General features: G+C 34.7%; 1 protein-coding gene across 1 annotated transcript; it reads right to left on the reverse strand.

The window, feature by feature from the left end:
- Positions 1–1,392: 1,392 nt before the first annotated feature.
- On the reverse strand, positions 1,393–2,304 carry LOC145684697 (uncharacterized). The gene has a single exon (XM_081757076.1). It carries the CDS (start codon positions 2,257–2,259, stop codon positions 1,702–1,704), a length of 558 nt encoding a protein of 185 aa, XP_081613202.1. The 5' UTR covers positions 2,260–2,304; the 3' UTR covers positions 1,393–1,701.
- Positions 2,305–23,013: the final 20,709 nt, after the last annotated feature.

Genomic DNA, 23,013 nt, shown 5'->3' on the forward strand with positions numbered 1-23,013 from the left:
GTATAATCTCCAGTTCAACGGAGAAGGAAGTAAAGATATATGAAGGAGGATGCAATGAAGTGAATATTTGTGAATATTTAGAATTATCTGTTGCTAAGGATGGTGATTTACACATGGATATAACACACAGAATGCAAGAGGGATGTCAAAACTGGAAGAAAGTATGTGGAGTTCTGTGTAACTGCATTCTGTGTAAAGATTAAAGACATAATTTACAAAACAGTGGTTATGTCTTTAGTGATATATGGAGCAAATATACGTATGTCCAATAAAGAAAGTAAAGAGAGAAAGATTGAGTGTTCCGAATGAGAATGGTTTGCTGCACGTGTGGGATAACAGCAAGAGACAGATTGAGGAATGAGAGAATAATACGTACAACTAATGCTGTAGAGATATCTAAAAAAATCCAGGAAAGGTGATGGTAGTGATATGGTCATCTAATGAGAAGAACAAACCTATATGTAGTCAGAAGAGTGATGACAATAGAAATGAATGGGTAGATCAAGAAGGAAATGGATTGATATAGGTAAGAATTAATTCAGTGAGATAGGTCTAACATGGGAATAATAAGACTCATCAGAAATGTCGACCCCACATAAGGGGAAGAAGATGGAAAAAGACAAAGTGTTCGGTTCCACTGAAGGTACTTCCCCTCAGATGAAAACCCGAGTCCTCTTTAAACAGTAAGTATTGCCACCTAATAACTTCCACACTGAAAAGAAATGTTTAAATCAATCACCTGATTATGGCCTCTCAGGGTAGTTTCCAATCTACAAATACTTTCCAGAGCAGTGACTCACTAGGACGGTGTGTAAACCCACCAACCATGTCACAGGCAATTAAAAGAATCTGCCGCACTGATCAAATGATCGATGCATTATAATGTATATTCAACACTGGGATCTTGTACCTCAAAGACATGTTTAACATTTAGGCAAGATGCATATTGACAAAAGGAAACCGTGGCAAGCTGAGGCAGAAAGAATTAGATGAGAATACGGAAAGAGATGACGAAGAGCATTAATTGTGTTTTAGTCACAATATTGACCTTTGTCCAGCACGCAGTGATGCTACGTCCTAAAGTTAAAATTTCCCTCAGGAGTGCAGAAAAATTCCCTTTAAAAGATAAAATTTCCCTCATTTTAATTCATACTATATATATATGAATATAGTTATATATATTGACATACTATTTTTTTTATGCAAAAATATATTTATTTTCATTTAAAATTTACACATAATCTAATAAAGATGTAATGATGTTATTAGATAAGTTTACAACAAAGAGCAAGAGTACTAATACATTCTGATTATTTCTATCCTTCAAAATCCGTGCATGATTAAGGGATAATGGTTACAAGGATTAAAATTTTACAGTGAATAATCGTAAAATCTACAAATCAGTGTTTTATCGTTTATACCTTACAAATATACCTCACTCACTTTCTACAAAATATGTACACATATTTGCTTCTTAAAGCAATATAAAAATAGTAAGGTTGATTTATTGCAGTACATTTAAAGTACTAAATTCTTCAAATGTAAATTACAAGTCCTAAAACCAATTTCCAAATATGAACTTCCTTATAATGATGTTCATGTATTTGTATCTAAAATGCTATTGGTTTCTTGTTACGTGTAGACATTTTTCAAATCACTATCCTGAGCGTCTCCTCTCGCTGAACAAACAAAGAGTTCATTTTATAAGTTCCTTAAAGTTTTACAAGTTGTTGACACAACATTCACCCCTTTGACATGTTTTTGGACTTCTGATATGCCCATCTTGAGTACTCTTTCTTGAATTGTAAATGTTGGGTTTGCAATTTCCAACTCCTTACTATAACATTCTTCCAGAAACGTCATTCTTTTCAGCTCTTTTTCAAGGCTCTCTAGTTCTTCGTGTATGCTGTTTTCATTAGAGTACTGCTTCTGTTGTGGTTTATCCCAAAGGAATAAAATATTGTCGGGAATATGAAATATGCTGTTCTCCATGTAGTCCTCCAACTTTTTGATTGGTTTTGCACCTACATTCATACTATCTTCAATCATAGCTGTTGTTGCTCTTGACAAATCTTCAACGTTTACTTTATTTTTGCGCAATTTAATGTTAGCTTCTAGAGATTTGATAATAGTTTCTATTTCACTCATTATTTCATCCGGAACTCTTTCAACAATAATTTTTGCACTATGTCCAAAAAGTTCAGCTTCATACTCTCCTTTTTGCACATGATTTAAAAAACTTTCACTCGCAACCGACATGATGTGCCACTTCCTTCTTGTTACTATAAAATATTTGTGTATAAAATTAATATTTATGTGTATAAAATATATATGTCAATATATAGTTGGGTAGTGAGTCAGAGTGGGTCCCAGTGGGTGGTGGGTCAGTGGGTCATGGGTCAAATTCTCATTGATCCAGACCATCTCTGATTCAGTGGAAGTCCTAGTATCTGTTTATGTGCAGGATACGAGTCATTTCTTCTGGGACATTCCTAGGTTTCCTGCAAATAATTACAGCGCGACTTTTGGATACCTAAATAAGGTCTGGTGAAACACATATTTAATTCAACCCCAAAGAAAATTCTGTGGATATTTCTATTCTCCATAAAGTTTCAAATGCAATCCTGAATGTCCTGGGCAGGTAGGAGACCCACGGGACATCATTTGAACATACGCTATGTGTTTTAGAACTATATGCTAACTAATAGCCAAAAGGGATCCCTGTATTACATTAGAATGACACACTGTTAAGTAGTGATATATCTTTAAATTGGCCCAGTGTTACATAAGCAAATGAATTTCGCAGTCTATATCACATACACAGATGATAGTCAGACAATCGCATGGACATTTGTCCCTTTCTTTCACTTCCGTCTTACTATAAAAAAAAGAAAAAAAGAGCACAGTCCATTGGGAGATATATGTATACATACTACAGCAGTGAGTACTGACTTCGAAAACCGGCTACGATTGCTTTCCAAATTTTACGGCATCATAAAATGGTGAAGCGGCAGTCGCATCTCCATTCAACGCTGAAAGGGTTGGGCGGGGAGAAAAGGGGAGAAACGGGAAAAGAGGACATTTTATGACACCTAAAATCTAGCCTACATAGAAAGTTATAAAATCCACACACAGACTACACAAGATAAGAAGTAAACGGCCATCAATTTCCGTCACTTTGTAAATGTAATCCGCTTTGTCTACATGAATATGCTTTTTGAATTTTCTTCTTTTCGGAATGTTTTTTTCTTATTAAATTATTTTTAAACGTAGTATATGTTTTCTTCTTCTCTCCACCATCAATACAGGAAGAGGGATAGGTGGGAATTTGAGGAGACGAAAAGAAAATCAACGTTGGCATCAAACAATGTCATCGTTGGAGCACGGGGGATATTTTTTCTTTTAGGTCTATTATCTATTTTATGTCAGGCATTCTTTCTTTTCTCTCTCATTTTCCAAAGCGCAAAAGGAAGACACGCCCGAGACTAAATTGTAAGTCATTTCGAAAAGACATTTACTTTACAAGTCTTCACGTGCTGATTTTCTCCTACTTTCTTCTTTTAAACGAAAATTATCTTCTGTAGGGATTGCATGTTAAATACATGCTATTTTCTACCGTTAACGGTATATATATATATACGAGGGCAAGTCAATTATCTACACTTGTCATTCATCCTTCGGTTTATTTACATGAAGCTAGGGTTATACTATGCACATTATTTTTCTACGTATTCTCCCTCCTTATCAATGCACCTGGCCCAACGATCAACGAGCTTACGTATTCCTTCCAAATGAAACGTTTTCGGTTGGCCGTGAAGCCACTTTTGTACCGCATTTTGCACGTCTAAATCTGAGGCAAATCGGCGACCACGCAAAGCATCCTTGAGTGGCCATGACTGATCTTCAAAGTAGATGCTACCTCATCGATAGTGATTCGCCTATTCGCTAGAACCATCTATCGAGCTTGCTGAATGTTGTCGTCTGTAGTGGAGGTTGATGGCCGACCTGCTCCCTCTTCATGCGTTACACTTGTTCGACTACTTTTAAACTTCTCGAGCCACAAAACCACAGTTGTACGTGATAGTGTACTTCTCCCATATTGCGATAAATGTCTGACCCTTTGACACTCTCCGACGAGAGGAATCGGATCACTGCTCGTTGTTCCTCTTTGCTACAAACTTCTAATGGAGCAGCCATGATATATCTGCAACAATAGGAAGATAAATGGAGGAATTAAGACCACACTTTTACGGCATTACCACAACAATATAACAATAAAATATGCGAGGACAGAAGACAAATGTAAGAAAAGTTATGACAAAAGTGCAGATAATGTTTGACTGGCCCTCGTATATATATATAAATTTTTAGTTTCATTTTTCAATTTCTTTTAAAAAAAAGTGAATCTGTAGAAACGCATTTATTTTTGTCATCTTCTGCTCTGATATTTATGACTTTCCTAAAGTGAATTTTCTTTTCTTTCAAACTCAACATTACAGGTTACTGCTTTTATGAGCAGAAAGTGCATTACTTGAATCTTTTAAAAGAAACAAACAAACAATACTATTGCAACTAGCCTTTTACATAAGAAAGATTCTATGATTTTCCTTACTTTCTCTTACTGTGTTTCGAATTTGTGCTGAATGTACCGTCTGAATTGCTTTCAACTATGTGATCAAACAACCACATTTATGTCTTGTTCTGAGTAATAACATTACGCTTTTAAGTTTCAATAATTATGCTTTATTATGCTGTTAATTGTATCAATTAATAATTAGAATACACGTAAAATACGTATGTGATTTTTAGTGCATAAAACACATTAATGATTTTTATCTCAGAGTTTCAGCTTCAAGTGGTACTAAATAGACTCAGAAACTGTACTAAAGCTAAATTAAAAAATAAAATAGAATCTTACCATCTTTCACAGCTCAAGTGGAAAACTGTACACATATAACAGAAAAGAAAACTTAAGTTGCATTTATACGTTAGTTACAAAGTTTCCAACCAGCAATGAATGCTGATAGTTGAACACAGTATTCTGTGTACTCTTAATCTTTTTTCAATAAAAGACTGTCAACTGTAGGCAAGGCCTATGTGGTGATTTTTAAATGACGTCCGAGAAGTTCTGCGAGGTTTCAAAATCCAGCTGAGGGTTGAGCATTTTCTTTCTACCGAGTCACTTGACGGAGGAACTGTCACAGTATTCATTACCAATTGGGTTAGTATGGTCTTCTTACACAATTGCTTCTTCTATAAAGAGAACACTAACGAAGGCACTATTTCTTCGTTACTCAAAATAACCCGATACATAGAAAGTTTCGTGAAGGGTAAAGTCAGCCGCAAAGTACTTGAATTCCTGACTGCTTCATTAGGTTGGGTATAGTACTTTGCTGGTATCAAAAATCGTAGTAAGTTGGACGTGTATTTCCGAGCAGTTGGTAAGCCTGTGGAGCTCTAAGACAGATCTTTGTGACACAATTGATACATAAAGAAATCACTATTTACAATGAATCTCTATTGTTTGGAAAATGAAATATGTAAGTTTTACGTCCCATGGTAATGACGGTTAGGCTAAGGAGACGGTGATTATGCGAAATGAATGAAATGGTGGAATGAAGAAAGTGGGAGGAAACGGGAAAACCCCGAGAAAACCCACGAGCACGGTGTTTGTCCACGACAAAGTCCACACGGCGTGAGCTGGGATCGAACCAGGGACTTCAAGCACCGGAGGTGAACGCTCTACCACTGAGCCACCGCGTCGTCTATCGTTTGCAGTATGTTGTCCAATGAGTGGCATATATCAAAGGCAATGTAACGCATTGTGTGCATAATATATTATTTCACTACATGTTGCATATGAGGAAAAAGAAGAACAATGATCATTTATGAGTTAGGAAATGGTTAAAATAAGCTGAAAGTATCGAATCTTGAAATATTAAAGGAAATAAGTTTGAAAATCATTTCCTTCATTCGTGGTCCTACCTCAATTTCCCGCCATTATCGTCACTCCAATATCCCTTTCCTCCTCACAGGAAATAATCTTACTTATCATAATGAGTGTAGATTGAATTTGAAATTGAAGCACATTAAAAAGTTCGAATTCCCCTGGAATAGCCTAGAACCCAGACCTTCTTCCTACAAATCCAATTCATTAACCACTCACCTATACTAGTTAGTTCTTTAAGTTATCATGAAAACAGCTACATAAAATCCTTTCATGTAAGTCCACTAAGGCTCTTATGAAAAGGTTATCATTGGTTGAATTAATTATTCTTCTTCAACAAATGTTATTATTAGGTAATTGTTACTGTAATCTTATTTTAGTTTGATTAATAACGATCGTTGTAACCCATATTACTTGACAAGTTCTAAAATTGTTTTACATAAGTTATTGTGACAAAATGTGACTTGTGCAAAAAATAAGTTTATACGTTACAAAATACGTAATTTCTTAGTATTCGCAATAAACTCAGTTGTATCTGACTGTAAACAAAACTTAATATGGAACAGAAAAGCACTTTACACAAAACAAATTTGAAGTAGTGTACGAAATAGTCGAGCGGTTTGGAAGAGTAGCTTGTTAAACATGTGTTTATTTGTTGAAACCCTTTAGTAAAGTAATTTTTTTCTCTCCTAACTTACCAGATAGTGTTTGACAATATTCAATTGAATGAATAATTTATATCTAAGTTTAATTGTTAGTTGTAATTTACAATTGAAATGACTAATAACTAGTTGGCTATTTATAAATGAGAATCAATTGCAATCAATCAAACAATTGAAAATAATTCCTGTGAAAAGCAATGCAGAAATAGTCATTTAATTACAATAGAATGCAGTTTGCAATTAATTGAATTGCAATTAATTTCCACAGCGATTAATTTCAATTGAAATATTTTTATTAATTAATGATCAATACTGTAGTTATGGATATATTGCAATGTCCATTCTTTTTTATATAATATCATAAAAATAATACTCGATCTCAAAGAGAAAAATGTATAAGGAAGGGTAGAATTAGGAAAACAAAATAACAAAGAAAAAGTTCCGAAATTATATTATCTCCGTGTTGCCAGACGGAGAGCGGAAAACAGTAAACGCGGGAAGAAAGAATCTATTAAGATCGTTGACACAGTATGATATAACAAAAGAGCTGATTGAAAAGAAAAGGCGTCTAACAATCTACTCGGTCACGGTAAAGCCAATTTTAAGTATCCCTTCATGGAAAATCATCTTCTTTGATGTAAATTGCCGTGACTATAGAGTGGTCAATTGTATCTTCCTATTTTTGCCAAATTCCAGCGCATCAGCCATATGCACAAAAGTAGTCTCAGATGTTATTAGGGATGCGCAATAGTCTAGTCGAGACAGAGCTCTCCTGAGAAAATTCGAGTCGAGACACAGCTCTTCCAATAGAAAAATATAAGTTTTTCGAGTCGAGACCACTTTTACATCACATTTTCGAGACGAGACAGCCTCAGATATTGTCTCGTGCGCATCCCTAGATGTTATGTTGTATATCAGCGACGCTGGATTCGTGTGAGCCTCTCAAACGCATGAATGCTAAGTAAGTGATATGATTTCTCAACGTGTACAGATATGGAAGATCAGAATGCGAGAACTCACTATTCAAGGATACATCTCCGGATAAAACATCTTGAAGTTTCCAATTATCCAGGCCGAAATAACTAATGCATCAGTTTATAAGCAAATAACATTTGCCACTTCTTCTAAACACTTCTGACGAACACGTCACTCCCTATTTAAACGACTGATCCAACAACAGGTTGCAAAACACTGCACATCTGAGAGGAATGGTAATTTCTGCATTTATTCTCCACTTACATGAATATAACTAAAGTATAACGATGTCATAGAAAACGCTATCCGCCTTTATAAAGCGTAGGAACAATAGGATATTTGTAGAAGATACGTAAAACGCCATCAGTATCAGATCTTAATTATATTAGATATGTAGCATTCATCATAATAAGCTAAGCCATCGAATCATATAACGATGTCGTGCTACTTTTCTTGATTTAATATAGCTTGTGGACGTTGTTAGGTCTTATAGCTAATATTACATTGAATGAGATCAAATCTCGGAGTAAAACATCAAGTGAAAATAACATGGGAATACACTGTTATTCCCGTTAACTTCAACGTTTAATTTTGATATTGAAAGTCAGAGGCGCAACCACAGGAACTATCGGGTCCGGACTCCCCAAAACAGGGACGTACGCAGGGGGTGGGTCCAGGGGGTCCGGACCCCCCGAAATCCGAACTTTTTTGTAAATTTGGTCTGATTTTAGGGGCCAATTTACAATTTTTAATATAATTTAGCCTGATATTGTGTTTGGATCCCCCGAAAAGCTTTGGACCCCTCCTGAAATAAATTCCTACGTACGTCCCTGCCCCAAAAACTTTCAAATTCAACATACGTTTGTAAACCTTTGTAAGCTTGTAAAGTTTTAATAGGGAGATGATTGATATAGCATGAAAAATTGAACTTACACTTCATTTGTACTCTTTCTCTTATAAAAACAATTTAGTTCTATACTATTTTTTTCTGAGAATAAATAATGGAAGTATTTTACAATTACTTATCGTTTTTTCGGGTGCAGAATAATACTAGTTTAATAGTGTTTTGTAGTATTGGACTCTCCAACACTTGCTCCTATGCAAACAATAATTTCTGGGTGCGCACCTGTTAGAGGTACAGTCATGTCCAAAATGATTGTCGCGTATCTATAACTGTCTTGTTGTGAGAATATAACTTGATAATGATTTTACAAGGTACTTTTAATGCTGTTACTATGTGTATAATCGGGAAATATATATTTGTGGTAAATTTCATAGGAAAAGAATTATAAATACGAAAACTAGAAAGAGAAAAACAAAATATTGCTAAATGAACAAGAAAGATTTTTTTGTTATATTTTTCTTATTTATTGCTCTTTTGACATGAAATTTACCATATACATCTCTTTGCCGATTATAGACATAAATACTAACATTGTAAAAAATACTGGTCGAAATCGTTATCAAATTATATTCTTACAACAACATATTTATAGACATTCGACAATCATTTTGAACATGACTGTACATCAGAAAATGGCAGGTGGGACCCAAAACCTAAGCTCTAGTACAACATTAAGCTTTCTCTATACATTTTACGTCATAATAATAAAGAATACCAATTTTAAAATATTGGAGTTATATGAGAACAGTTTATTCAAATTCTTCAGGACATACATCTGGATTTTGCATAAAAAACGTCCTCAATGTTTTCAAAAATAAATTAACTTAAAAACCGACATATTGAAACAAAAGCTTACAACACAATAATAAAATAATACATTTTGCATGCTTAACATGCGGCTTTTCGCCATACACGTTACATACTGTAAATATATTAAATTTGAGTTAAATAATTACAATTAACTTCACGAAAGTGTTTTGAAATGTTGCATAATATTAACGAATGAGGAAAGTTATAACGTTAACACGAAATAATAATAATAATAATAATAAAATATATTGGAAAAATGCAAATCTATATATATAAAAGAGAACGTACAAATCCTTTGTCCGCTCATCACGCTAATACGGCTGAACCAATTTCTTTTATTTTTGGGGGGTTATTAGGATTTGGACCCTAGATGGTTTTTATCATATCACTTTAATTTTCAATTACCAGTGTCTTGAGATAATTGACCATTCAGGTGTCCATTACGTACAAATCCTTTGTTAGTTCATCATAGGTATAAAAATAAACGTATGTATATGCAACCCGCATGACCGTGTCACTCGGCGGGTTAACATAAATGACAGGCGTTATAATGGTTTTTATCATATCACTTGAAAGCGAAAAAGTAAAAATTATCTAAGTAACAAAGTTTATTGCGTTCGGGGGTGACCGCAGCGAAGCGGGGCGGGTTAACATAAATGACAGGCGATATAATGTTAACATTTACTGCAATCTTCTATGGTTTTTATCATATCACTTGAAAGCGAAAAAGTAAAAATTATCTAAGTAACAAAGTTTATTGCGTTCCGGGGTGACCGCAGCGAAGCGGGGTGAACGCTGCTAGTATAAAAATAAGGAGAAAAAGACAGGTTATTTTAAGGAGTTGCCATGATTAGTTTTAGTAAACATCGCAAGAACTTGGAAATCAAAACACCTATAACAGACAAAATAATGGTCTGTTACGAGCGAAACAAGACAAAATTATTGTGGTAGTATCAGATTTGACAACGAACCGTATTCCTCAGAGAGCAACGTTTGGGACAGTCTATGCCTTAAGTAACATGCCACATTTCAGGAATATGCAATTGGGAATAACAAGTATTGTTTCTTTTCTTTTTATGCATTTTTCGATTCTAAACGTATACGTTATATCAATTTGCCATTTACATTGTGCTGCGCGTTTGTGGGATTGGAAGAATGATATCCAGACAGAATAACGCGGATCTACACTGTCGCCAGTGCCGTGCCATGGAAGGGGGAAGGACGGGGAGACGGCCCCGGCCGCCGAAGTAAAGATTCTAGAATGAAAATTGTCATTCTGAACCTGGAAATAATATTTTAATCATTCTAAAATCTCGGAGCTTTAGCCCAACATTTTAGAATCTCGGAACATTACTCCATCATTTTGGAATATTGGAATTTCGAAAACTCAAAAAATCTGAAGTCTCGAAACTTCATCCGAAATTTCAAAAGGTCGGAATTCCGGAATCTCGGAATTTCAAAATCACGGAAGTCCGAAATATTGTAATTCCGATATAATTATCGAAATTCGGAAATTATAAACAGGGCTATTTAACACGGATTGCTTTGACTCGGGCCTCTCTATTCTCACTTTCTTGTTTGGACCCTTCTGACGTATCACCTTACACATTCAGTTACTCACACATACCAACAATTCCTATGAGCCATAGTTGATGTATATCAACAGACTTTTTTTTTTAACTGAATTTGTACGATAATTTGATTCAATAAAAGTGTGAACTTTTCCTCCTTAGGATCTTCAGATGATATAACGATTGACAAGCAAACCACTTAAAGAAAAATATAAGATATAAACCAATTATTAGAAGAATATTGTCAAATTATCTTGTTAATCACTAAGAGCTATTCTTGAAACTTTTTTTGGTCTGTTTACAGACTGAGTTGATATGAATGTGAATAGTATTCTTTGATTCTTATCGAGTAAATTAGTGTTTTCTTTTTATGTGGCAATATTTACACTATCTTTGTTTTCCACTTCGAAAAAGTTGTTCGTTCGATATTTTTCATTTTAAATTTATGAGGTTCGTATTACGTACGTACTTTTGTTATTGAAAAACTGCTCGAACACTAATTTCTGCAGAAATTTAAATTATATTTTTAAAGAAAAGAGAAATCTGTGCTTGCAAAATAAACGTTCATTTCTTCGCTTTTCTCTGTTGTATTATTACCTGCGTCTCTAGAGTATATGTGCATACGTCCTCCTTCTCCCCTGTCGAGCCAGGTCTTATGTATGTGTATGTCTCTCTCTCTCTCTCTCTCTCTCTCTCTCTCGTTTTATAGAAGATGCGCAAGAGACGAAAGATATCTAACCCCTCATCAACTTTCTTGAACACTTGTCTAAATTCCCACCATCAACATTCTTTCTCTTTCCCTCTGTGTCTCTGTCTTTGGCTTCATTTCTGTTCTACCTTTCAATCTCTTGAGGTCTGAAGGTGAAGCAAAATGTGAAGAGTTTTTTTTTTTCATTCTTACTTCAGTGGAAGAAGCAGGGGGTAATATCTTTTCTCTCTCTTTCTTAGGTCTTCTACCTTATAGCCACCTTCCTACCTTTAAGCCTTCTATATATATATCCTCTCTGGGGAAAGGAGTCCCACCTCACTCACTGACAACCCTCGGGTGTTTGATTCCCTATTGAGGGACGCCCCTTCCTCTTTCCCTGTAGTACTAAGCCCAGGCTAAGAATTTCAATTTACTCCGAGGTCGTTTTGGATTCATAACTTTTTAAGAGGCTTTCAGATTCTCCTGTGCCATACTTTTCCTATCCACTATTTCCTCATTTACTTTTTCTTTTTCCTTCCTTCCTTCTTTTATTCTTGAATCTTTTTTGTCTATTTTCTCATTTTCTTTTAACAGTATCTTTAACTATAACTTTACTATTACCTATGCACATACAAGCGGCATATACTAGTTGCATTCATGCTGTAGATAAGAAAATACGACCCGAATAGCTATTCATTACACAAGCAAACTCTCAAAACATAAGACCGTTTTATTACAGGTATCATTTTCAGAACCAAACTGCACTTCAATATAATCTTCTTTCTTAATTTACAGTATGATGAAGTGGGTCTTTTCTTCTTGCGACTACAAGTTGAATCGTGTCAATGAATAGAGAATTGGATACATATAACTTTGTTACGAAACAGTCACAAATCTAGTGTTGGTGTGATTCTTTCGATTATGGAAACCCAATCACAAATAACGTAATAAACTTATTGCTAGCATTTAGAAAAAGCAGAAGTATGAAACTATTTTATTCCGTTTACGTATTTTCAGGGAATAAAATTAAATTTGGTTTAAGATAACTAAAGGTAACAATACTTACCTCAAGATGCGAAGACGTTCGGGAGAGTTTATAGCACCGTTTCACAACCTTTTTCAACTTGCGGCACACTACGGGTGTAACTTGAAGTATCGCGGCACACTCATAAATATCATTATTACTATTTGTAAATAGAAAATACTGTTGTAATTTTTTTCTGTGATTACTGATGTCCTTCTTACAGAGAAGAAAGCTCGACCATTTGTTTTCCCCCGTGGCAAATCATTATGCTTATTTTTGTTCCAATTTAATAACGGATAACAACTGCAATGAATTATTGGGCTCAGGTTTTTAAAAATACACTTTCTGTTTCGAAAACTGTATCCAACCTTTCACTAAGAAGGAAGACCACTAAATAACGAACGAACAAACAAATCTCTTGTATATTTAAAACGCAAGTATAGGTAATTTGTATGCATGATTGCTTCGTTGAAAGGTTTGAATGATATTTTAAAATTTCAAGTTACGATATGGTCTGCAACAATAAAGATGCAATAATAAGCATAATGATAACAAATACTTTTTTTCAACATTAAAAATGTACAGAAAAGTTACACAGTATGAAACTTATAATTAATATACAATTTTTAAATATTATATGGAGATTTGAATTCTTAATTGGTAATGTAACAATTTTCCAATAATATCTATTGAAGGTTACAATGGTATAATAACAATATATACAGGTTACATTTTTTTTCAAAAATAAGTAAAACAAGTTGGTGCACGAAAAAAAATTAATGTGCAACTTGATCTTGATGTTCTTTGATAAGCTTCTTCAATTGTGGACGGATAGATGATAAACACATCCTCGTATTGTGTTCCAGAGTTAACAGTTGTGACCTGTTCATACAGTTGATTGTGTTCATTGCAGAAAATCCTGCTTTACTTAAGTAGGATGTAGAAAAGAGAATGAGAACTTTCACAGCTTTTGTAGAAATAACTGGATATTCTCTCTGTGAGTGATAGAGCTTCAAACCTTCATCATTTCTCACATCGACCAATTCACTTTCTTCCTGACATTTAATTCTTTTGACTATAGGACAGAAGGCGGAAAGGGGACCCTCATCCCGTCAAATGAAGTCAAGCATAGGAAAATACTTCTCAACATTGGTGTGTATGAGGCTCCGGCAAACAAAATTCTGTTTCGACATATTACACTAGTTAACAAAGGTTTTGTTACATAAAAGGAAATACCTGTTCTTAAAGGAACTTTTTGCGCTGAATTCGAATATGCACTCGGTTTTTCTCCATCACGTACGATTTCCCCGTAACAGAGGGATTTTCGGGAAAATCCCTCAAAAATTTCCCTTTTCGTTTATTTTACACCCCAAGATCTTGTCCCCTTGCATATACTAACATAGAAATTATACCTAAGTATACTTTGATTCATATTTAACAAACCCTCCAAGTTTCGTAATAATCGCTTTATTCTTTCTAGAGAAATAAATATGTTTGTATGTATACTGTGTGCTGTTTATTGCACCTTATAGCAATGCTTTCAGATCTCTTAAGTTGAGGTAAAACGTTTATTACCACAAACGTTTTGCTTTATTACCACAAACACATATATAAAATATAATACAATATAATTTACAAGTGTGACAATTTACAATAAACAATAATACAAATGTACCAAAAGGTCATGAAAAGACAATCAAAACTATCACAATATATAAAACTTCCATTGGGTTACAAAAACGTACACTACTTCCTTCTTTTGCAAGAAATGTTGCATTCTCTAACAAGACCCCAACAATAGTCCCCCATCATTGAAGGATCCCATCATCCCTGGTACCTTTTCTCCATTGCCATTATATCTTGGTGGAATCTTTCCCCCTGTTCGTCGCTGAGAGCACCTAGGTTAGCAGGAAAGAAGCTGAGGTGGGAGTGCAAAAAGTGGATTTTTAAAGACATCCTACAACCCAACTCTCTGTATTTCTGTATCATGTCCTGTACGATTTCTGTGTAACTCTCAGCTTTGTTATTGCCCAGAAAGTTGCGCACAACACACTTAAATGCTGTCCAGGCAGCTAGCTCAGCACTGTTTAACTTGCTATCAAAGCTATCATCAAGCATTAATTTCCTAATTTGGTGACCAATAAACACTCCCGCTGAAATCTTAGCATCACTCAGGTTAGGGAACTTATCTCGCAAATACTTGAAACCTTCACCAGATGTGTCCATGGCTTTGACAAAGTTTTTCATAAGTCCTAAATTGATATGAAGTGGCGGTAGTAATATCTTATTAGGATCTACCAAAAGAGCGTATTTGACGTTGCATTCTCCAGGTACGTAATTCACTCTAGGTTCCCATTCCTTCACTTCATAATGTTTGTCATCAGCTCGGCTATCCCATAAACATAAAAAACATTGGTACTTCGTGTAACCGCACTGCAGTCCTAATAAAATACCAACTACCTTGAGATCACAACATATTTGCCAACAATGGTCCTTGTAATTTATAAGATTTAGCAAAGTTGACATGGTGTCATAGGATTCCTTATCTTCACTGAGTGCGCAAGTGGTATAGAAGGTTTTTTATTTCCATTATGTAAAAGGACAGCTTTAAGGCTGACCTTTGACGCGTCGATAAATAACCTCCATTCTTCTGGAACGTAAGGAATTCCTAGCTCCGCCATCAACCCATTTATATCCGTACATACGCACGCATTATCTTGCATTGAGAAATAGCTTGAAAATTTAACATGCCTTTTCCTGTACACTGATATGTTCGTTTCTGCATCCAATATGTTCCACTGCTGGAGCCTTGATCCCAGAAGTTCCGCCTCTTGTTTTGTCAGATGCAAATCACGGACTAGGTCATTAAGTTCACATTGCCGGATGAAATGTGGCTCGCGAACACAGTCAGGGATGAACGTTGGATCCTTGGATGTACATGTTGATGTCGATGGTTCATCAAGGTCATGATCATCATCAGAGTCTTTTGGCCATATCTCTTCCCAGTTGATAGGGGGCTCGGGAAGTAGAAGTTCATCCCCGTGCGGAATAGGTCTAATTGCGGATTTAACGTTGGAATAACTTATTGTGTATTTGCTTTTTTTAGAATGTCCCTTAACTACTGTGAGACAAAAATAACAATCATCCAGATGGTTGGTGGGTTCTCTCCACAAATTGGTACAGCAAATTTCATGAACCTCCGTTTCCCTTTGGCCCATGCAAGTAAAGTGACGTAGCACGACGCACAAATTATGTTGGGTGCCCAAGTTTTGTCCTGATCTCCCACACGACATCCGAAATATATATAATATGCTAGTTTCACCGATGGCGTAATGGATCTACACTGTCCTTTAACTACAAACTGGCCACACACATAACAAAAACTATTTGGTGAGTTAACACACGAACACCGTCCTCTTGACGTCATTGTACTGATCACAAACTAAACTTCTGGTCTTAGTTGCGTATAATGCCGTTAAGATCAAACATGAAAGCACTCTTAGCAGCAAAGACAACTTTGAAAGTGAAGTAGTGTTAAACCGCACGTCAATATAAAAATGTACAAAACTCACTCACCAGGTGTCAAGAACACAAGAAAGAAAGAAATGCGCGGGGGGAGGGGGGAAACGATACCGTAGTGGAAAATTCAGACTGCATTAGTTCATTCTTGTTAACAATGAGTCTGTATTCCATTCTTTCTTTCTTTTGCATTCTGTTACATTTGATGACAAATATTGATAACCATTTCATGAACAAAACGAAAAAACTTGGAGAATTGTATATATATGTATTAAGATATACATATACTGTACGTTTAAAAAAAATATACGTTGGAAGTACATTCTATTTTTATACACGATTCTAATTTACAGAGAGCAATACAAGTGTGTTGTTGACTATTGTAAATATTCATTTTTATGTCTGTGTTTGTAGTAATAAAGCAAATCGTTTTTACCCCAACTCAGGAGATCTGAAAGCATTACTATCAGGTGCAATAAACAGTGCATACAGTATACATACAAATATATTTATTTCTCTGGAAAGAACAAAGCGATTTTTACGAAACTTTTAGGGTTTATTAAATATAAATCAAGGTATACTTAGGTATAATTTCTATGTTATTATATGTAAGGGGACAGGAGCTAGGGGAATAAAATATCTGAAAAAGGGAAATTTTGGAGGGAATTTCCCGAAAATCCCTCTGTTACGGGAAAACTGTACGTGATGGAGAGAAACCGAGTGCATATTCGAATTCAGCGCAAAAAGTTCCTTTAAGATCAGGTGATTTTTCTCATGTAACAAACAAAAAGTTTAAATTTGTTAACTAGTGTTATCTGCTACACAGTAATATATTTACAATAATATATTACAATTGCAGTATTTTTTTGTTGTAATGTGAAATACAAACATACATTTTTTATGTCTTACAATTTGGTTGCTATAGAATTAATATTTTTGTTTCGATTTTCTCGCGGCACACCGGTTGGGAAACGCTGGTTTATAGTGTCTACCTAGGAATATGTTATGGCAAATGAGTTATCCGGCATCAGTATATTATTATTATTATTATTATTATTATTATTATTATTATTATTATTATTATTATTATTATTATTATTATTATTATTATTATTATTATTATTATTATATTCACTAGAATTTTAAGTAATAAGAAAATTGTATAAAATCACTTGAGACTAGCACCGTACCTCTATGTTTCGCAGTTAAACAGTAATAAGCCACGAGAAATTAGTGGATATTTCAACATGTTTTGTACCTTACCACTTACCCTTGTGCAATGAGACATTGCTAAACAAAACACAGCAAATGACAAATGAACGAGGACGAAAGAATTGGTAGAATGAATATGAAACGGTTTACCTACTCATATATCCTGGAATCAAACCAAGAAGATCCTCCTCAGAAAGATGAACCCTAGCAAAAACCCACTATGCTCCAAGTCAAGAATAAAGAATAACATGGTATATCAGGTTCTCTAAAAAGTGTTGCACATTTGGAGTTCAAAATTGGGAATACGTTTATTGTTATTTCAGGACAACATTGTGAAATCATATGCACCATTTTATTCGATTACCTTTTGCCATTTTTTTCGGCAACATTATAATCCCATTGTCACAGAACATTTCTAGTGTCTGGTCAATATATATATATATATATATATATATATATATATATATATATATATATATATATATATATATATATATATATATAACTCGTGATTTCCACAGATCTCTTTTCAAAATAACATAGCACCATTCAGTAATGTCAGCACGCAGAAACAAATGGTAGTCCGACGGTACCAGGTCTATCTTATACGGTGAATGAATTAAGAACTCCTAGTCAAATTCTCTCAATTTCAGACGGGTTGTTACGTATGTATGAGTCTGGTGATGTCAGCGTAGGCGTATAGACAATCCTTTACGCTGACTAGTTCCAGCACTAGGGATGCGCACAAGACGAATCGAGACAGGATTTTCCTGACAAAATTCGAGTCGAGACACGGCTCTTACAATAGCGAAATATATACTTTTCGAGTCGAGACATCACTTTAAGAGCACATTTTTGAGACGAGACAGCCACAAATATTGTCTCGTGCACATCTCTATCCAGCACTCGACTTATTGAAACACAGCGCTAATTGTCGACAGTATAGGACAGACTATACGTTTCTGTATGACAGCAACAGCTCGTGATGCACGTTATTCTTCCAACGTCACCAAACATGCAGTAGAACCTTCCTGGGCAACAGTGTGGCCTTTCCCACAAACTGTGGAGTTTCCCTTTATCTCGACCACCATCTTTCTCGCACTTATTATTATCATTCGTAATCAATCACTTCAGAAATGAGTCGAGTTCATTAAGTTTCACTAAATATTCGCAGATAGAAATTCCATTGAGTTTTTGTTCGAGATGTTTTAGATCCATGTTATGTGGTATGCATTATAAGAAACTCAGTAGGTAGTGTAGGTCGTACGTTCCATTCCAAACTACTAATGCAAACTGAACAAGAAAGGAAAATTGGATGAATGCTATTTACTGCTACATTTCTATCAGAAGAAGCCAATATTAGAAGTTCAAACTGTGTTGTAATGAAAAGTTACAAATGTTCAAAAGGAAAATTGGATGTTCCTTATAGACGTAACAGACCTTGCATGTTTCTCATTTCAAATGTGAATAAAATACATTGAATTATAGATGCATTGAATTTTGTGTCAAACATTTAAATAAAATCTTCTTTCGAAATAGCCAAAAAAGGGACCATTTTCAAGTACTTTATGAAGATTTGTATGTTCTGAACATCCACTCTTGATTTCACCTATTCTGAATAAAACGTTCTAATTTGCACAGATAGAATAGAATGAACACATCAGAGCTGAAACGGGTCATTGTGACAGTCGAGTGATTAAGGTTGGGTCTAAACATTCACTGGATTCAGAACTCGAACCTGTACTGATCAGGTTATACGATTTGATATTTGGTAACCTGAAGGTCAAAGAATAAATTTGACTAATTTCCTTATGTTTCAACAGCATTTCTTTCAAATGTGACCAGGACTGGAGATATTGTACCCCAGAAAATAAAAAATACGTCTCCGAAATTCCCAGTTAATTAGATTTTCTAGACCGAGTTGTTTTGGTAGTTCGAGGCAAGTTTTGGACGAGACGCTTCTGTTTGGGTTAGAGCTAGTCACCACACCATCAAAACTGGCTCAGTTTTGGCTGTAGGACAGGCACATGCACAAAAAGTGTGTGTGTGTGTGTTTGTTTGTGTTTGTGCGAGACAGAGAGAGAGGGAGCGAGAAAAGCAATGAGTAATAGAGGAAGATAAAGAGGGAAGAGATAAAGAGAATAAGAGAGAGACACAAAGACATGATAAGGAAACGTCAAGAAAGACAGAGAGAAAGAAAGACGAATATAATTATAAAAAATACTTATCATTACACTTTATGATAAAGAATGCCATACATACACTATTTATTCGGATTCTCAGAAGTAATGTATTGTAAGTTCTCCAACCGCAAATGAATCCCTGTTTGAAGCCATTATTTTATGTAAAAGCATTACCTGGTGAGGAATCGAACTGAGGTTTTGCACTTAGAATTCTAGCACGATAGTGATATTCCACCGATACTGTACAAGAATATCAAATTACCGAATTTGTGCGATCAAGACCCTACGTCTGGCAACGCTGCATATTGTAAACCGAAAACAAGGTAGCAGATTGTCCTAACGAAAACTTCGTAAATTCTGCTTTCGAAATAAACAAGACTGATAGTAGACGATCGAAATGACCAAAAATTACGTTTAGATTTCCTCAAACAGAATTTGACTCTAAACACTAAACCAGGTGCTAATATAACCATACGTTTAAACAGCTTAAGACCCAACACATGAGAGCAATAGATCTGTCACTCGAGGTATTTGTTACGATTTTCTCTGGCTCCAAAATTTGAAATACCAGAGCCTCATGCTATTGATGCGCTTGTTAGAATCGATTTAGTGTCTCAAGAATACGTTACATCTTCATCGTTTCCCCCAAATCGAACCGAAAGTGGTAGAAATCAATTAATTTTATTTCAATATTAGTAGCCATAAAAGAAAAATTGTAATAGATTGTAACTATCCGCTTTTGGAATAGATTTAACGTCTTAATAAAGGACACCTTTCTCACCCAATTTACTCTACTAAAGTCGGAAGTGTTAGGAATTTCCTAAAACTTCCGGTTATAATATTTTTCTCTGTACAGAAAAGACTGTAAGAGATACCTAGAAAAATTTTTAAAATCGATTGCGTTCCAGGAAAAGATAGCATCTCCCCCTATATTACTGTACTATAACCGGGAGCAGTAAAATTTACTAATGTTTCCGATATCAACTTTGACCGCTAAACAGCAAAAATAGTAACAGATAGCAAAGAGAAGCTTCTTCGAATAGATTCTGAGTTTCAAGGAAGCATACCATCTCCACTCGTAACTCTCTACGGAAACCGTAATTGACACAGATTTGCTAGTACTTCTGTGGTTGCAATATTGGTTTTCGTAGAGATAAATTGTAGGAGATTTTGACAAACACTTTTTTGGAATAGATTAAGCGCCGTAAGTACAGATTCCTTCTTCTCTAATAATCTATAATTCAAACCGGAAATGGTAGAATTTTTTGCTTTGAAAGTTGATCACCATAGATCAAATACGGTAACACACAGCGTAAAGTGATTTTTTTTTTTTAAGAATAGAGTCATCGTCTAAGAAAACATATCACCTCTATCCCTATTATTACAATTAGAAGTATCAATTGACCTCCGCTAAGCAAATCGGTAACAGATATCGATGAGTAGTTTTGAGGAATAGATTCAGCGTACAAGGTAGATTTCATTTCTTCTGTTAACTCTCTATCAAACCGGAAGTAGAGGGCAGCGGTAGCTCAGTTTTAAAACATTCACCTCTGCTACGCGAAGTTCGTGGTTAAAGTTCAACTACTTTCAAGTGGGATTTGTGGAGGACAAACACAGTGTAGGTGGCTTTTCTTGGGTACTTCCGTTCCCTCCCACTTTATTAATTCCACCATTTCATTTATTCTAATCATTATTGATTCTTTTGTCCCACATGGCAAACCTGTGGGATGTAAATTGAAAGATTTCATGTCATTTCAAACCAGAAATAGTAGAAATCATCAATTTCCTGTTACAATTTTCACCGCCATAGAACAATAGAAACAGCAACAGTCAGTGAGAAATTGCTTTTTGGAATCGGTTTAACGTCTTAGGAATAGATTCCATTTCTCTTTATCTTTCTACTTTGACTGGAAATGGTGGAAATTTACTATTTAACAATGTTTCATCACTCATTATTCTACGCTGTTCTATTTCAGCCGGAAATTATAAATTTGTTTCAATATTGAATTCACATAATTTGGAAGCCTACCGTAGTGAATCGTTAAAAGAAATTCACTTCTTTTACTTTTGTTAAAGCAACAAATGCAGAAAAGAATCTTGAGTTTTCGTTCAGGATGACAATTTTGGAAATATATTGATAGAGTTTATGTTCTCTGTTTATATCGCTTCTTAAAATAATCTTTCCTGAGCAGAGGGCTCTTTTCTACTTGGTTTTATTGATTACTCTTTTAACATCTTGTGAGTAATAGCATTAATTTGAACGTCATGTAGTTCCCACGAACCCTCCTCTGTCTTTTGCTGCTCACTCTCTTTTAAAAGGAGGTTAAAGAGAACTTTTAGTGATATGATGGAAAGGGGATCCTTCTTGGCATCTTTCAAAATCCAATCTTCGTCCACAGTTCTTGCACCAACTTCCTCGACGTCACTACCAGAATTTTCCTTACAAAATTAAATAACAAGGTTTCCATCTCATACAAAATAATTTGACACTTTTGAAAGATATTCGATATATTCCATGTGTGTGTGTAAATTCGTAAGCGTTATAAAATATGATTGTTGTATCCTAAACAAAGGTTTATAACTTTCCTTTATACAAGATGGAGAAAATATAAGAAGCTAGGGAGCAAATAATTTTCTTCCCGGAATTCTCCAGTTTTTTCATTTCTTTCATTCTACCATTTTTTCATTATTATCTGCAGATCAGAGCATAATCATGGGATGTTACACTTAAAAAATAAAACTTTTACTGTTTTTTCATGATTGTCTTCAAATACCATTAGTTATTTTTAGCGTTTCAGTATTCCATTATTCTTTATTAATGTCCAAATAATTAAAACAAACGATTTCAGGACTAGAATTCAACTATTTTGCTCACAGTAGCTGTGCAATTATTATATTATCGTATATGACTCTAAGTTCAGCTAAATATGTCAAAAAAGCATGTAATGATATCAAGGATGAGCCAAGGTATATATATATATATATATATATATATATATATATATATATATATATATATATATATATATCCACCTAATACTGTCATCCATTAATTTCCTCAATTTAGTGTCCTTTCTAACCTCTTAAATACTATCACAATTTGAGTTTTTGCTTTCTTTTCCTTTACACCCTTTTATCTAATTCTTACGAATAACGAACGAGTGAATTTCGTTCAACATTATCTAATGGTAGACCTCCAAATTATAGCAGTTCAATATTAAAACTGGATTCAATAGATATGAGGTCAAAAATGGAACCTGTTTCTCGGAGGAAGAATCCATGAAAAAAAAGTTTCTTGCTAAGTTTTAATTTTTAGAAATCATAATTGAAACTGTATATTTCGCTAGCTTTCATTACTCCAGATTCCAGTAGAAAGTATGAAATTAAATTAAGTTTATTCTTGATATCGTGAATCATATGAAATACTGGTTTCTATGATAGTAATCTTCTATTACCGTTTTTGAACTACGGAGATTAATATTGATAGCGCAAATGATAGTAGAATTCTACCATTTACA

Source organism: Thermobia domestica, chromosome 5 (genome assembly GCF_964235325.1).
Source record: "Thermobia domestica chromosome 5, izTheDome1.hap1.1, whole genome shotgun sequence".
Lineage (NCBI taxonomy): Eukaryota > Metazoa > Arthropoda > Insecta > Zygentoma > Lepismatidae > Thermobia > Thermobia domestica.

Bases quoted from the DNA above. Each gene is read 5' to 3' on its own strand.
- LOC145684697 (XM_081757076.1), bottom strand. From the start codon at position 2,259: ATGTCGGTTGCGAGTGAAAGTTTTTTAAATCATGTGCAAAAAGGAGAG.